At 39.2% G+C, this 18178-nt stretch overlaps 1 protein-coding gene across 9 annotated transcripts in view; it reads right to left on the reverse strand.

The window, feature by feature from the left end:
* The window catches only part of Cadm1 (cell adhesion molecule 1), a 321456-nt gene that overhangs the window by 18643 nt on the left and 284635 nt on the right, over nt 1-18178 (reverse strand). For 5 of the 9 annotated variants that reach the window (XM_040285249.2, XM_021728447.3, XM_005328279.4 and 2 more), the window contains 2 exons: nt 13036-13068; nt 5758-5811 (listed from right to left, as the gene is read on the reverse strand). The exons of 2 other annotated variants lie outside the window; for them this stretch is intronic. In XM_040285249.2, coding sequence (XP_040141183.2) covers nt 5758-5811; nt 13036-13068 — 87 coding nt within the window. The remainder of the gene's footprint in view (nt 1-5757; nt 5812-13035; nt 13069-18178) is intronic. 2 more of the 9 variants (XM_021728448.3, XM_005328280.4) reach the window with 1 other exon arrangement.

Genomic DNA, 18178 nt, shown 5'->3' on the forward strand with positions numbered 1-18178 from the left:
ACTGCAGTAATCATCCTCATTGTGCTACCCAGAGCTCAGTATGTGTTCATTTAAATTAGAAGTCCTGCATGCAGATCGTGGCTGCACATCGTTCACTGATCAGACTCAGGCTTTCTTAGACTGTTTCTGCCTATGCTGCTGTCCAGAAAATGGTGCAAACAGGGGACGAGTTAGGAGCTCATCTCCTACATGGCCCATGGGAAAGTGCCCTGGACTTGCCATCAGACCTGGGATGGAAATTGAGCTTTATTACTTTTCTCTGTGACTTCAGGCAGGCCACTCAGGCACTCTGAAGCATTGAACACAATTATACACGTCCCAAGGCTGCTTCGAGAAGCCAATGTGCTGCTGAGTATGGAAGCGCCTATCTGGCTTAGGGCTTGACGTATCACAGGGACTCAGTAAATGCTTGCAAAATTTAAATCTTCTATATAAAAGCTGAAGGAGGGTTTTTCTAGTTCTTATCACAGACCCAAGGCAAATAATTATCAGCTTTTTAGGGTGAAGGGTTGTAGTGCATACTCAGCATTGTTCACACATAGTAAGATACCCAATAAATACTGAGTTGAAGTCACCAAACTCTTTTCACTTACATGGAACAGACACCAGTGTAACTAACAGCCTCTCTGTCCTCTATGATAGTCAAGGCTGTGGGCCTGGCAGCTGAAGGCCATCTGGTTCAAGTTATGATTCAGGTATACCATTTGAGTATCAGGAATATGAAATACTTGTTGTCAGCTAAATATGAAAACAAGTGTTGTTTGTTTTTTTAATGTCGATTTTTCTCCCTTCTCAAGCTACTCGATTTAGTTAGTTTAACCAACAGTGGAAATTACTTGATTGAGGCAACAGGATGCAAATCCTCCCAAGGCATTTAGCTTTTCCAGAGAGACCAAAAGCCAAGCTTACAAGTTGGCTCTGCTCATCTCATAACGATAAAGGCTTGGAAGTGTGACTGCCTCTTCCATTTTAAGAAACAGAAAGGCACTGAGGATGACACCAGAGTTTTCCTTAAAGAAGTAGACACCTGACAAAGAGGAAAGAGTTGTAAAGTATTTCCAAACACACAATTCCCACTAGAATCTCTCTCTGCAGAAAGATGCTTCAGTGGATCTCAGGCATTTGGGGGTGTGAGGAAGATGGATTAATGAATATGGTGAAGTCACCCCAAAGCAGTGTCCAACCTGTAGAACTCGAATCTACACTTTGCATTATGACCTGCCAACTTTTTTAGTTTGGAAAAGAAAGTTCCTATTTGGTGGTCTCCTTCCTCCCCATGGTGAAAGGGTAGCATGTTGGATTATGAGAAAGATCAGCACTAGGATGAAGTTCAAACTTATGCTTGGGAAAGGTTGCAGACAAGCTGGCATCAACCTCAATGTGATTACTTATTTATTTTTAAATTTTATTTATTTCACTTTTTTAGTTTACTGAATTTACTGAATTGAACTTTTAAAGAAGAAATTTGTTTTAACCTTTTCCAACCCATCACTTTCCTATGGCATTTAGGACCACTCAGGGGGACACTGATCCATAACTCAGGGGGACCAATGGGACTGTGGACTTAAAACATCAGAGCAGAGTTTAACTTTTCTCTGAGGGGGAAGGAGCTTGATTTGATGTCAGAAAAGACTTTTCCAGGTCACTCAGCACGTGGCTTTACATCTGATGGTATATGTGGAGTGCCTGACTTTTCCCTCCTCATTCCCTGGAGGCACACCCTGAGATGACAAGGGGCAAGACAAACAGGATTCCCAAAGACCCCAGAATGGCTGTGGATTCCACACTGGGAGGGCAAACCCTCTAAAACAAACTCCTCTATTTCCTCTAGAGGCAGGAGGACCTATGTTATGTCTGTCTCTTAAGTAAATCACTTAGCCCCTGGAGCCTGGTTTCCTCATTTACAAATGGAGACTAACAACCCTTCTTTAACAATTGCACAGGATTGATTTTCCTGAGAATCCTCCCAAGGCTACTCATTCTCATCCATCAGGCCTTCCACTTCCAGTTGCCTTCCTAGGTGAGCTTTCCTGAACTAGCCTCCACCTCTCCAGTTCTAGTCCTCACTTTCATATCTCCAGGTTCCCTTGGACCCAGCATTGGGTACTGTGTGAAACAAACTCATATCTTGAGTGTGTCTCCCCCACTAGGAATTCACACATTCGAGCAGGGCCTTGGTCTGTGAAATCCATGGGCCACCTCAGCTCCAAGCCAGTTCTGTTCACTGCTGCCTGCCAGGTAACAGCCAGTGCCCAGCACATGGGCCTCAAGTAGGTTTGTCGAATGGATTGAGATCAAATGAGCGAATGTGTATGAAAAGCCTTTTGAAGCTATAAACCATGATACAGACACATGTCAGATAATACCACACTTCACCTTAAATGTATCTGTCCAGTCCCTCTGTTTTCTGACATTTTCTATGTTATCATTACTGTTAGTCTACCAAGGACATTAAATAGCCTGTTTGCCAAAATGGAGTCATACTTTATGTGGGGGTCAATGAAGAAAGCATCTCCTTAAATGCTATGGTGACTAAGTTTCTCATACATTTTAAGCAAGTCAGCCAGGCTTTAGGGCACTCTGGTGACCGATGGTCTCATATTCCACACTGACTGACAATGGGATCCTACAGGCCTTTAAGTTGTTTCATCATCTAAATTTAGAGCCCATGCTGCATATTATAACACATTTAGGGAACTCCAGTTGATTCACTGGGTCCCTCCTAACAGCTAGGCAAGGGTTATTAATGTCATGCAGAATTTGCCCTCCACTCATACTTTTTTTTGTGGATTGCTGAGGGACATGTAGGACTTTTTCAGATCACTTTCTCATTTGTAGAGCAAGAGTTGAAAACAGCTCAGGTTATTTCTTATTGGTGCCTTTGTTTCAAAAGCAGAAGTCTGATGGATTGCTTTGACTGTGCTGGAGGGCCATTATCTGGTACACTATTTACCCTGTTTACCTCCTCACTCCACTAAACAGATCCTGAAGGCCCCTCCACTGCTGAAAAGAGGGAGGCAGTTGGAGATATTTTTTGAAAAGTTTTAAAATCAAATAGAAGGACAAATATGCTTAAAGCTATTCTATTCCACATGGGTGGCAATAACCACCAGCTGTCACCAGGAAACAGCAGATGTAATTGATAAAACAATTCAAAAACTCATGCAGATCCATCATCAATAAAGTTAACACCCAAAAAAGTAAATGAAAGGGTTCCAAGTAGAACTGGATGAGCTCCCTAGGTCTGCCAATAATTAAATCATTGAACTACACACAAGCATCATTTTTTTATGCAGATTACAAAGGAGGATCAGCTGGGTGACTTGCTTTGCTGGGTGAGGATGGCACACCATATGCTGCTTATGAAACTGTCATTAACTGAGGTATCACTGATGAATGGGGGAGCAGGGCCAGAAGGGCAAGGGAGAAGACAGACCCTCATTATTTGGAAGTATATAACATTTATCCATAATATGGAAAGGGTGGAATTTCTACCCTGATGCAGCAGGGAATAGATAATATTATTCATTACTACAGTTTAGCATTAAATGTGCAACACCTACTCTAATTTATTGATGGGCTGTTTAAGACGGGTGTTAACCTGTTTGTCTTGTATTATAATTGAATTCAATCTCTAGGCTACAGAAATTTGAGAAGTTCATCCTTTCTCAATCAATATGCTCCCCTTCAGTGACCCATTTCAAGACAGCTTCATAAAAAATAATGTATTTTGTTTTAATAAATTTAAACACTATGACAGCTGCTCAATTTTTATTGGTTGTTTTTTTTCCCCTTCAGATGTCTCTTTGCTGCCGAGTGAAGCCAAGCTCACAATCAATAGTAATTGATTAATCAGCATCCCCTTTGAACAAAGGTGCTAATCAGTTTTTGATTAGTTCATCAAACCAGATGCAAAGGCAGCCCGGCCCCAGCCTGCTAGTTCATCAGTGCTGTACATGACTTACTGCTCCTGAGCAATAGGACTGTAGTGTTCCTGGAGGGTGTGGGGGAGGGGGACAACATAATTATTAATTTAACTGAATTATTATGAACACAAACAGTTGTTGGTTTATTGCTCCTGACTTGGGTGATTGATAGAACTGCAGCAGAGACCCATCTGACTTGGTGCAGGGATGAGGCTTGGAGTATTCCTAATTGATGATGCTAGAAGAAGGGGTGGGTAGCTGGTTTAGACCCGTTTTCCTAAAGAGGAGAAAACTTACTTTTGCCTATCCTAGTAATCCTTGTCTGGCTCATATGCCATGAGGGATCAGGGCCAACCTATGAGAACTCCTGTCTTAGAATCCTTGAGAAGCTCCAATTTCTAAGACCACTGTGTCAGAGTTGTTTTATTTCGGGTCAGTATCAGAATGGAGACCATCTACAACCAGGAATGCAAGCAGAAATTGCTTACTTCTGGCATCACATTTTAAGCAGGAAGAAGGACTTAACTCTTATTTTAAAAGAAAATTAGGTTAATGTTTTCATAACTTCTCTAAATACAACACAAATAAGAGGCAAACAAAAACTATTGATGGGCTGGCTATCTTTCTCATCTTCTATTTATTTATCTAAATTCACTGGGATTCAGATTTCACTCATTCATCCAACAAGGATCAGCTGGTGCTTACTATAGGATAGGTGTACAGCAGTGAGCAAAACCAGCGTGGTCTCCTGGAAGTTTTCACTCTGGAACAATTTAACAGCTAAGTGCACACTGGCACATGGCACATAACAGAAAAATAAAAGTATGCACAGCGGGCACTACTTCTATTGCTTTTGAAAAAACTGAGCAGTACTATCTTGTTTTCACACTGGGTGAAACTTATAGTTGGGACTGGACCTCAATAAGCTGCTGTTCAAGGGAGCTGCAGTGGAACTCTTTGGGAAGAGGTGATGTGGAACCTTTTTTTCCGACAGACCGGAGTGAGCGTGCACACCCTATGCCTTAGTTTCTCTGTTGTGATGACAAGGAAGGATTTGCTTACTGATTTACCAAGTGACTGATCAAAGTGTCCAAGAAGCTGTAGCTGGTTGGCAGTGAAGTCTCACAACATCATGGGAGCTCAAATAATTGTTTAGCTCTGACCACTTTAAATCTCCTCCCTCCCTCCTTTTTAGGATATGCTTCTTATTCTGGATTAGTAACACCTAAATCCTGGAATCAAGCATGAAACCTACTTTTGCAAGAGCTCAGTGTGCTGTGAAAAAGGTCTGAGGTGGATAATTAGTTTACATCATGGTGTGTGACAAAACAATTGTCCCCCCCTTCTTGCCTGCCCTTCCCTACCCCCTACTTCTAAGATAACTATGTCATGGCTTTTCAAGTCTATTCCACAGAAGTAGACAGTCAATATGAGTTTAAGATCTTGTCACATAATCCAACATCCTTAAACTGCTTTGTAATGCAACAAAATTTCTCCTAAACCATTCTATATCTAGGACATAAACATTATTTTAAGCCACTGAACACAGAGTGGCTTTGGGACAATCCCAAAGATAATTTGACCTCCACTGCATTAAAAGGACTGGCCTTGATCTGAAGTATAAATATTATTACTACCACAGGGAAGAGAGATGGGTAGATGAGTGGGGAGGGGAGGAAGAAAGTGTCAATAAAAATTTGTTCTTTTATTAGTATCAAAATCCGTACTTGCCAATTGATTGCTCTGCAAACCAATGGCCATTTTGTAGAGAAGTGGACAGACTGTCCACAGGTTGGACACTGCAGTGCCTTACCTAATGACTAGCCCTTACCTGAGAGATCCTCACTGTCCAGTTCTTCTGCGGAATTGGGCAACTGAGTAAGGCCTTACAAGTAAAAACAAATCGTTTTTCTTTTCGTTCCTCGAGGGACATAAACAAAACACTTAAGAACTGAGGATGAATTTTTTAAAAAACATGAGCCAAATCTCTTGCTATCTCTCGCTTTTTTTGGATAGCTTCACTGTATTAATCCATAAATTCATGTCTTCAATCATGTAATTTTGTTATTGATACACAATCGAGGCAGAAAGATTCCTCAGTCTCCACTGTTCAAAGCACATGAAACATGAAGGTGAATGTTTAAAATCACTCATTCATAACAGCATGCAAAAAGAAAAAAAAAAGAAAGCTTGATTGTTAGCTGTTGATGCTCTGAGACATCTCTTAAATACAAATGTATTTAGATGTTACATACTGATGTATGTAAGTTGTATTTCACGTTTTACTGTAAATTGAAATCCTTTGCCAATACTGACAAACACAGTTCATTATCAATTTATGATGATCTTGGATCACATATCTCAAAATGGTACAGCATCTGCTAACTGCAGATTGCAGGTTATGCCTTCATCAGAAAATCTGATGTGCAAAATTATTTTTTTTAAAAAAGAGAATTTCATAAATCAATGGTATTCCTGAAAAATAAAACCCTCAAAGCTGAAAAAGCAGTTAGGTCAGGAGGTAATCAAGTAGGGGCTTGAAATGCCTAAATCAGGGTCAACCCTGATGTTGGCTAGAGGAGGATGGTTCTCAGCAAGCTCTGATTTGAATTAAAGGAGGTGAAGAGGGAAGTAGGTAAACAATGGGCAGCTCAGCTAGGAGATGGCTGCCATTTCCTCCTGCTTTGTATGGGGCTGGTCTTTTAATGAAGTTTTTAAAGCCACACCAAAGGCTCCACAGTCAAGGCGGCCTTGCCTTGTTTGTTGCTCTCCTCCAAGTCCAGGAACTGGAATTCCCACAAAGGTTTATGTATGCTGCTCTAATAGAACTGCCACTTCTGAGGATGCCTGTGAACCTATACAGCTGCAGGGTGATTGGTGACAGATGCAAGTCTTATTTAGTGTTGCATCTTTCTCTTCTTTCGTATGGCCAAGCACAAAGTGTACTCTCAGTTAGTATTTGCTAAATTAATGATTTGGGAGTAATCCTCAGTGAGACACCAACCAGAGCCTAAAAAGCAACCAAAACAAATGCTCTGGAACCAAAATATACTGATTGCCCTATTTGAAAAAACCCAAATTAACCAAAATGATCCTGGACAAATGGTTACTAAAGCCTGGGTTTATAAAGAAGCCAAGTGAATATTGATAGCCAGGTTGGTTCTGTGAGTGAAGGCTGTCACATCATCAGCCTGAGGAAGAATTTCCCTCATGACTCCTCATGCCAAAACACAGGTGCCCAATCAAAATGAGAGGATTTCGAGTCCACAGGTGTGGACTATAGATTTAGGCAACTAAAGGGAAAACATGAGTAATGCAATGAATTATAGAGGCAACTGAGTAGAGATGCTGCCCATTTGTTCTGAAATCTGATTGGTTGAAAGCATTCCTATTTCTAATTGGCTTTATCCATTGTATAAAGACTGATGAATACAATTATTTGAATAACTGTTATAAATGGGCAACATAAAGTACCTCTCTGTTGTTAATTATGAATTTGCAGTTCTCAGAAGGTTAATCCCTCACTTCTGTGTGGCCCAATGAATATCAAAGTGTTCTACATACGTGCTTGGTGCCCACTGAACCACATTAAACAAGGATGTTTCAAGCAGGCAGCTTTACTGATGGAAGCTTGTTTCCTTGGGGAGGGCAATAGAAAGCTAATTTTAAAAAATAAAGACAAACATGTTTATGAAATATCGATATGCAAAGTTTTCCATTAAGAAGCATCAGACAGTTGATATACACCTCATTAAAGCTGAAACTGTCATTTTTAATGGCATAAACTTTAAAATATACCAATTCATCTGGAATCCACGGCTCAGATTATGTTCCAAAGTGAGAAGCCATTTAGGCTAGTGGCGTTAAATTTGTTTTTTGCAGTACTATTGTCTTTTATGAATCTACAGCACTCTGCCATAGTTGGATAATTTCTGAATAAATACAATTAGGAAGAGTTTACTGAAGCACTGAGTGTACAAGTGAGGACAAGCAAAATTTACTTCCTAAAATTGCATTGGCTTAGGTATTTTTCTTTCATGTTAAAAATTATACACCTCTCATTTTCTCAAAGAAAAAGACAAAGATGCATTTTATGAAGCAGAGATTACTCTTCAAAAGGCAACTTCATGATTTAACAATAAGTGGGAAATTACTTCTTGATTCTTGTTTTTTAAACTTTCATATCACCTATTAAAGCCCTTCCTCATCAATTCTAATTAAAATGCATTCAACAAATTTCTTTACATTTTGTTAAACAAATGAAAGTTTACTTTTTGTCCATACGGGATTTTTCTGAGCAATTAAGAAAACCCTAAGGTACAAATGTGCTAATTCAATATATGCACAATGATCGTCTCTTTTGTAGAGACGTGTGTTTTGATTTTTGCTTTTTCTTTGGGTTCCAACATGCTGTGACATACCCTATGCCTTTTCAGGGCTTCTGTGGTTATAATTCCTCTTTTTCAACCATCACTGCTGACTTCTCAATGTGGTATGATGTGGCAATTTTAAACCAGGGGAAAGAAGCCTCAAAAAATTAGAAACAATAAGAAGTACCAGACATTTAAGTGAACTCAAGGTCATAGTAAAATTTAAATGCTTCTGGGTTCTGTTCATCAGGGTATCATTTGTTTTAGTAAACTTCAAAAAAGAATGGTCAAATAAAACTTAGGAAACAGAACAGCCCACTGGCCCTGGTACCATTCCCATTATGAAAAACAAAAGTAGGCGACGGCTCTCTCTTACCTAAGCGGCACGCATCTGATCACTTGGCCATATTATGGAAACTGTTACTTCCATCACCAGCCTTAAGAGTTCAGACGCCCCCGGTAGTTTTAATCTAAAAGCTCAGTCATCCTGTTCTTCCTGCTTTGTCAGCTTTTGTGGAGAGTTTTTCCCTTCTTCCCATTAGCAGAAATTTGGTTCACGCCGTTAAACAGTAGCACATTGTTTCCAAACTGCATATCAAGGCTGAAACGCAATCTTCAGGTCCTGCAGCCATTCGTAAACCTCTTTAGCTTTGTTCTTGGGTAGAACATACAATGTCTGCAGAGTCCCTTGACTGAATGACAGCCTTTGAATGCCATTGTTATGTACGCATACAGAGAGATGTACATAGAGGTACATACACAGATGGTGGACATAGCGGTTGTAATAATGCGCACTGCTGGCTATTTTTCTTTAAAACGGGCTTAAGGATTTCCCCACAATTGAATGTAAAGTAAGATGAGGAAATTTTATGTGCTTTTAGAATTCTGCACTACTCATGAAATAGTCAGGGAAAGGGAGATTCTGGGGCAGCAACCTAAGGGCAGCAGTCTAGGGGGCGAGCATGTGTTTAGTACTGGCCAAACATTGTGAAACCCAAACTGAAAATGAAAAATTATTCTTCAGAGGGGTTCCCAGTTACAGACTGAATTAAGATCTATTTAAAAACTCATCTGGGATATGAAAATTCATGAGATCATCAGCCTCTACTGTATCAAGAGGTAGAAAGGCAAGAGGGCAGGTAGACTTGAGAAGAGAGAGAGAGAGAGAGAGAGAGAGAGAGAGAGAGAGAGAGAGAGAGAGAGAGAGAGAGAGAACCTCAAACCCAAAGGAAGCCAGCTGACTGCAGTGCAGCAAAAGCACAAGCACTATTCCAGACCACGGGCATGCTGTCACCCGACCCCTCACGTAGGGGAGGAGGGGGGGCAAGGGAGAGGGGACACACAGAGCAGAAAAAGAACAAGGCACAAGACACAGAGAAGCGCCCACATTTGAACAAACAAACAAAAGCTGTCACACACACCCACACGTCAATAATCATAATAACGACTACACCACCCGTGCGTTGAATCATTCATGCATTTCTGCCGTCAATTTCAGACAGTGTGGTATCAGGATTTGGCAGAGTGTTTTTTTTTTTTTTTTTTGCATTGCTCAACATGCACACATAACACAGGATTCTTCCTGTCCAGGCCTGTAAGGATGAGCTCCAAAACACAAATGCTCAAGATCCTTATTCAGAGAAGATCCCTTGTGTCAGCCTAGTCTAAAATCTCATTCTTACACTCATATTTATCGTGACTATCAGATCCTTAAAAACATATTGTGGCTGATTATTGTTTGGTTTTCTTTTTGGAGAAAATCCATTTTGATTTTGAATCATGCCCATGCACTTCTAACCTTCCAATACATGCTTATTCCAATCAGATATTGGTAAGAACAAATGGTCAACATACATCAACAACTAGTATAAACTTCATACATACTCTAGCAACACAAGCTTGAATAAAATATTTTAATGAGTCTTCAAAGGGAAAGTTTTAAAAAATTTCTTTTTCTTTTTATGAGATAAAAGAGAAATATGGAAAGAAATCTAGTATGACAACTTTTAAGACCAGTAAGATGGTCACAGCTGGCTGACCTAATATGTCTTGTCATTTAAGTTGCCAAGTTATCAAACCACTTAACATTTTTCTAGGCCCAGATCACCATTAAGAACATCTCAAGGTTATCATCAGATGAACGTAAGTCAAATGGTTGCTGTACTGAAGAAGTTGGGTTTTAGCCACAGTGTACTAGAATAAAATCATTGGAAATCTGATCCCCTGCTTTCCAATTTTCACCATGTTCTATTATCTTTTTATCCTGACAACTGACTTGGAAGATTCCCCCTCCCAACAGGTAAAATTTTAGATATTACTTTGCTTTTTATTAGAGATTTTGCCATGGGCTAGAAAGTGTGCTGTTCAAAACAGTTGTTGGAGCTCTTTGTGAAAATTCTATGAGGATACTGGCCAAGCTGAAGAATGTATTTATAAATGCATTATACAGGGATCAGCTTGGATTATCTATCACTTCTCTATTCCTTTGCTGTTAAGGAGTCCAATTTAAAGAGAGAGAGAGGAGAGAGAGAGAGAGAGAGAGAGAGAGAGAGAGAGAGAGAGAGAGAGAGAGAGAGAGAGAGAGAGAGTGTGTGTGTGTGTGTGTGTGTGTGTGGTTCAATAAGGCTGTTCTTTCTATTTCCCCCTAAATCTCACATGCAGTGTTGGTCAATAACATTCTATTGAGGTATCATGGGCTTGAATATTGTCCCCAAGCTAATAAGACAGTGGTTGCTTCTCATAATACACACATATGGCTACTTCTGGCCACAGGAATTCTATAAAGTCCTATTTCAATCATCTCTTTATCATACAACAAAGAGAGATCACTTTCCCTTTTTCTTTAAAGAGGAGGGCCTAATTAAAAACTGAACCCTAAAATCTGGAGCAGGCCCCGAGTTTACTTTTCATTTTTCAGGGCAAGGGACAAATTTCATACTTTAAATATCTTGTCCAGGTCTTTAGGGATGAACCCCCCAAAACACATGAATTTTACTGAAGGAATCTAAAAATACAACTCTGGAGCTTTAGGAAATAAATGATGTCTATTCTTTCAAAGATCATAGAATTCAGGAATCTTATGGTTACATTTGACCCTGTAGTTAATTATAGGAAGCTCAGAACTTAAATTATCTTCAAAAGAATAGAACAAAATCTCTTGAACTACATTAAAATAACCTTAAAGCTCTGAGAATAATCGATAAAAGTCAGGAGGTGCTCAATTAATGATGAAACATACAAATAACTGAGCTTAATGGAGTGCAAAGCCTGAGATGTAGCAAGCACGATGGGGCATCACCTTAGCAAGCACAAGTTTTATACCTAATTGATTTCTCATGATTGTCAATGTACCTGGCCACTTTAACTTATTTTATTAACTTTTTCCTTTGTGTCAATGACAGGAAAGGGCAGAGTGAAGTGGAAGTGGATGGGATCTGTCAATCCATTTCTGAGCTTGCTCAACTCTCTCAGAATTCCTCACTAGGAAGTCCAAACATGAGGGTGAGCTGCCAACTCTGACCATGGGCTGATATCTAAGGACAAAATCTCAAATTTTGTTTTGAGATTTCCAACTGGTAAGTTATCAAATGCAGGTCTTTTTAAGGAAATTGGTTGGGGTAGGAGAGGTTACTCTAAAAGCTGAATTAATACTACAAGGTTGGCTGATCATCTCTTATTATTGAAATAATAAATTTCCACTCTGTACAGTATGCAAAGTGACTGAAGGAGGCCCTTTACCCAACGATTCCCTTGGATTCAATTATTAAAATTCAACTCATTTTAAAACTAACATATTCTCTAAGCACAATCTAGCCAGGGTTAGATTTGAGGTAAGCAATCAAGTAATATACAGATGAAATGATTCTCATTTTCTGATGAGAAAGACACAGGAAAGTTAATAAAATTATCCCAACCCAGTGAGCCACTGGCGAGATGGGGAGACATCTTACTTCCTGATGTCCCTGTCTAAACTTTACTCACTCGTGTTTTAATCCCTTTTTGGTTAAAAACGTTATTTTGCCTGCAAGGCACTCACACAGCAATGACTTTTTATTTTTAAGTGCCAGCTAATGATGTTCAAATTGATGTATAGTATCACTCTTGGCTTGGGGATGTTTTCTGCCAAATGTAAACATAAACTTAAATGAACACACAGAGATTTAGAGTGCATGAAATGGGGTAAGGGTCTGGGGTAAATACATGTAGGAATATAATTAAATTCATAATTTTTCTAAAGAGGATCAATGACCATCCTCATTACCACCTTGTGAATTTAAACAAGAGATATTCCTCCCTGACCTTCAATCTCAACTACTAAACCATACATATGACCCCCTTTGAAATTTACCTGGGACTATGGCCTACAAATGCAGAAAGCAACTGGGCCTATGATTCAGATGTTATGTTGCTAAGGCAAATATTAGTGTGTTTAAAGTCCCATGTATTTCAAGATTTGGTGGAGTTTTATAAGCAAGGGGACTACATAAAACTGAAACTACCGTCATGCCACCAGCCAGTGAGGAGGAGGCCTCATCTCAGATTGCAACCATTGGCTACTGAACTCACAACAAAAATGACAAGACTCGACATCCTTTCAAGCCTTAAGAAGTTATAGTATATTTATGATATCAGTCTACTTGGAACATGAGTTCCCTTGAAGACTACATTTCTCTTTTTCCCAGCTTGCCTTGCCTCTCAGCAGCGCTGAGAAAGTAGATAAACAGGAATGTGATACCAACCGTGAACTGCTGGTTCTGTCGTCGCCGTTGTGTCTACAGACGGGAACAGAGGATTGGAGGAAGGGAGGAAACAGGAGGAACAGCATGCAAAAAAAGGGAAAATGGAAAAAAATGGAACAGATAATATATGAGCAAGCTTTCAAAGAACATCGCGTGACAAGCAATAATAAATGAAAAGCAAAAAGCATTTGAAGTGAGTTGCACTGTTTTAAGACATGCCTGGAGCTCAAAGCTGCGAGCCAGTGAGGAAAACAGTAAATTCTTTGGTTCTGGGGGTCTTGCCAGGACACATATATTTGCTCGTCCATAGTCATGGGAACATGCAAAGTGACGAGAAACACCAGTGCAAACTCAGTGGCTGGTAAATGGCTCTTAACGCATCAAGGCTCAAGACTGCGACAGAAAAAGCTCAGTCGGAAGCTGGTTAAACAATGGATTCATACATTCAAACATTGCCTTTGTTTTAACCCAACCCACCCGGGCACTTGGGCTTCTTGACTCCAATCAGGTATCGCTGAATCAGTTGCACTTTTAGGATCCTTTCACTGTTTACGCTCAGATGTCTGTAGATGGATATGCAATATACAGGCTCGAGTTTTCAATTCATTGTATTATTTCAGCAGAGCTTAGCTGGAAAGTTCAATTAACTGTGAGGCCATAGAATGAACATGTTCAAGGTTTTCACAGATTAGTTTCCACACACACGCACACAGACACATACAACTAATTCACTCTTCATTCTGTAGCTCTTAATATGTTTCAAGTCAAGAGCAGAGCCTTTCATAAAAAGACACAAGTCTACACAATCTGCCAAATGCCACTTCTAATTTTATGACATTCCAAAAATTTAAGTATTCAGCCATTTTTTTTTTTTTTTTTGCTCACAATTGAGAACCAAGTTCACAGTTGTGAGCTGCTGGGAGTTGTACCCTCATAGCTAGATTAGGAGACAGAGCAATCAGTTTTTTCACTGCTAGGTGCACTTGTTGAGGAAGAAAATATGGCTTGTCTCTTCTTCCTCTTTTATTTCTGATGCTGTTCAACTTTTCTTTTCCTTCTACCAAGCTTTTAGACCTGGCATACCACAGGGGCTCTTCTTCACAGGATCAAGGAATTTTCTCTTTATTTTTGGCAAGAGGGGAAGTGGGATAAATATCTAACAAAACACATGACGACATTCTTTTTCCAGTCATTTTAACACCACTCTTTTAGCCAATTTCATTTCAATGTGAACCCGCACCTGGCCGAGCTTTCTTTTTCAATTCTTTAACTCTCCCGCATGCTTCTTCTACAATATTCTTCCTGCCAGGAAGGAATGGTGACACTGGGACACAAGCTAGTTATCTCTAGTCAAAAGCTGGTGACTGAAGTGGGGTTGTGGGTGAATGCTAAGAGAAATTCCCTGTCTTTTTCTCTAATGCAGCTATTTAGCTGGTAATTGTTTTCATAAGTTCTGGAGACTCCAAAAGACTTTTGGATTCGACACAGGCAATGTTTAAATGCACTGGAGTTGAACGTAACTTTTTTAGAGGGGAGTCAAATGAGCCTGGAGTTTCAGATTTATTAATAGAACACATGAATTCACACCGGCGTTCCCCTTCAGTTGGCATGCTTTCCTCAGGACCCTATACCATCAAAAATTAGAGCCCTTCTAAGGAGCCAGAATTAACCAGAAGTCTGAGAGCCCAATGCAGCTTAATATAACTGATAGCTGAATCTCTCAAGAATTGAGGAGGGAAAGAAAAACGTAAAATATACCGCATAAGAACACAATACTTACTTATAAGACAAGTCTGTGTGCAAAAAATAGCAGTAAAAAACAATACAGGAAATTGTACAGTTGAAACAACATTCTACACCAGATTCTCACAACAAAGATGATATATCTCCTTAGTTGAAATATCCAAGTCCAGCATTAGTTTGAGACACTTTAAACTTGAGGGGCAAAATCAAATGCACATTTGTACAGAAACACTTAGATGCATGTTAATACATTTTATGGGTAGGCATTGGCTCCTCTCCAAAATAGAGAAAATAAAACAATGAACACTTTGGTCCATTACTTTTGTGGTAGCACTTCTAATATGCTTTATTATTATTATTATTATTTTAAAATCAGGTACACATTAGTATGAAATAAAAGAAACAGGGTGGAATTAAAACCTCAGGGTTAGAATCTTTAAACATAATATCTGAGCATTAACCAATGACCCCAATTTACTGTGTTCCTGCATCACAACATTATGTCAGCTTCCTGATGAAATTAAACCAACTGAAGCTAGGCGTAAACTCTGATGTGGGTACTAGAAAATAAATGAAGGCAAGTGCATAGCGCACCTTGCTTTGCCATTCTGGGGATGGGAAATCCATCAATTGCACCCAACAGAGAGGACAAAAGGAATTGAGAAGGAAAAAACACGTTCTAAAACAGTTAAGCAAACACATGTTCAAGTCAAACAACACAGTTCCTGCAACTAGAAATGGTTAACCCATGAACAGCAATGGAGGAGACCGCAGAGGAAACATAGTTGGCTACAAGGTTTAGATCAAGAATGAGGGTGCATGTGGGGAGCCAGTTACTCTGGTTCTCTGAAAATATCTGTATATTACCTCAACAGAGACTATTTCAAGGAAAGTTGTTTTTTTTTTTGGTATGGGGATTGAACCCAGGAGCACTTAACTACCAAGCCACATCCTCAGCCCTTTTTATTTTTTATTTTGAAACAGGATCTCACTAAATGGTTGAGGCTGGCTTTGAACTCACGATCCTCCTGCCTCGGGCCTCCCCAGCTGCTGAGATTACATGCATGTGCTACCATGCCCAGCGTAAGGAAGAATTCTTTACAAGTGACTTTGTGTTCCCCACAGGAGAACACTATATAGCAGAATTTAACTCTCCTTCCTAATTGCATTATTACTTCATGCAGAAATCATAGACACCCTGTGAGTACAGCTTTGCAAAGCAGGATTTATTAGGGTATCTTAATCACAAGGTGAAGAAATGTGCAAGATCACCCCTCTGAATCAACTTGTGGGTTCATCATTTTGTACAAAATGCAAACAGAATACTTCCAATGTAAGTTATAAATGCTATAATCGGCTTGAAAAATGAGAGTGTCTAATTGCCTTAACAAAGGCTTTTTTAAACCTCATTTTGTTGCTGCCTTAAAAATATAATCTTTGAGCCAGGCCTATAAAAAAATGGTCGCAAAAAGTTAAATTGGACTTATAGCGGTATTGGGTTATGAAATTAAAAGGGCCTAGGTGAGCTATAGTCTCTATTTTAATTTTAATTACAATGAGGGCAGATTTATTATACATTTATTTTATATGGTCAACAAAAAAAAAACAATCCTCTGTTCTTGCAAACCCAGTAAGTGTGTACAGTCTTAATAGTCACTCCCTGGCTGTTTTATGAGTATAATCAAACAAGGTGTCCGAGGAAGGGCCCTGCACTGTTATTTGAAAGACACATATTTTACTAAATATTGACTTCTCTTCTTAGTCTCCTAGTCCTACAGTTGATGCGACCCTGTCTTGAATAAATGAAAGATCACATGTATCTCATGTCACAGTAAGATATTTATAAACTGAAAAAGCTCTGACAATGTGTGAGATTAGAGACACTAGCCATTTAACCAAGTAGCAAGAAATTAAAAAAAAATTACTGCATGAGCGGCAGCTGGGCAATATTTAGTTGAAACAGTCATGTGTAAGCTCCACTGTGGCACATTCTAATCCTTTCATATGGATTCTCTCCAACTTAGAATTGTTCATTGAGTGTGACAGACTGGGGGTTTAAAACTAATCCATAAATTAGTCTGTGGTCTCAAACACAACGGGTGCCATAAATGAAAATGAAAATCCTAGAACAAAATTAAATTCACAACCTTAAATACTTTTTCTTCCCAGATTGATCTGTGTTGCTCCCACTTTACAATGCACACATTCACTGTCGGGCTGTGTTTTGGGGTGTGTGAGAGCAGGATGTACATTAAAAAATGCACAGTGGAATAACTCAGAGAACCCAATCTACTCAGAAGCAGAGCTTAATTGTAAAGAATTTAAATTCTCCCATTTTGATTGTCATAAGCTTAAATGAAAGCATACTAATCAGTCAGACATATTTTAATACACTCTCCCCCAGTTTATTTTCTTAACTAAAGTCAATAAGAAGCCAATGGGTTTTCATTTTCTTAATTGAATTCCCTTCAGTTTGTATTTTGGAGGTGCTTTAAATCGAGATACCAGGGCACACAAGGAATTCCTCTGACAATTTTATTTCATAGTAGTGTTGTGCTGGCCAACGTCTATTAATACAGGTGTTTCTCTTTCTCTCTCTTCTCTTTTCAACTTATTTGAAATCTATTGAAAGCAAAAATAAATGCTGGAAAATTAAACTTTGAAATTTATTTTCTACTGGTTTCCCATTTAATTTCCTTGCTATCTGTATTTTGCTTTTAGTTAAACTCCCATTTCTTAGGGATGAGAGAAATAGATAGGGACAAAACAAAGCTAAAGGCCCAAACAAGAGAGCCACAGTGAAGCTCTTTTACTTTTTAATGTCATCTACCCTTTTGAGTGAAAAGATTGTGTGACACTGAACAGCAGGAAGGGGAGTTGATTTTTTTTGTGTTTTTGTTTTTTTTGTTCAGCAATTTCCAAGTTTTGTTAAAAGCTTCTTCAGAATTGTTCACTCTGTGCTGCTGTGCCCCAGAGATCTTTTCATTTGCAAACCAGATGTTCTGCAAAATAATAGGAATCTGTATAGTGGTTTCATTTAACAAGGAAAACAATTCCTATAGCATGGTGTGTGTGAATGCAGGGAGAAAGGGGGGGTTGAGGCAGGGAGACAAAGGCCAGAGGAGGAATAAAAGAGGGTGTTGCATGAGGGCAAGAGGGTGAGAAGGAGGAAGTTCTGCAAGTCTAACTAACATCCATCTTGTGCCAGATACAGGAGGGCTGGGTCTTTTCTGCCAAGTCCTTTATTTCCTACTACCAAGATAGCTGCAAGTATCATCTTCTAATCCTGAATTGTATTAGGGCACTGGGAGATACTATACTCATGAAATTATTACTTATTTGAATCGTTGATAGACCTTTAGCATGGAAACATGCCACTTCTTTATATCCAGGATTATTT

This window comes from Ictidomys tridecemlineatus, chromosome 4 (assembly GCF_052094955.1).
Source record: "Ictidomys tridecemlineatus isolate mIctTri1 chromosome 4, mIctTri1.hap1, whole genome shotgun sequence".
NCBI lineage: Eukaryota > Metazoa > Chordata > Mammalia > Rodentia > Sciuridae > Ictidomys > Ictidomys tridecemlineatus.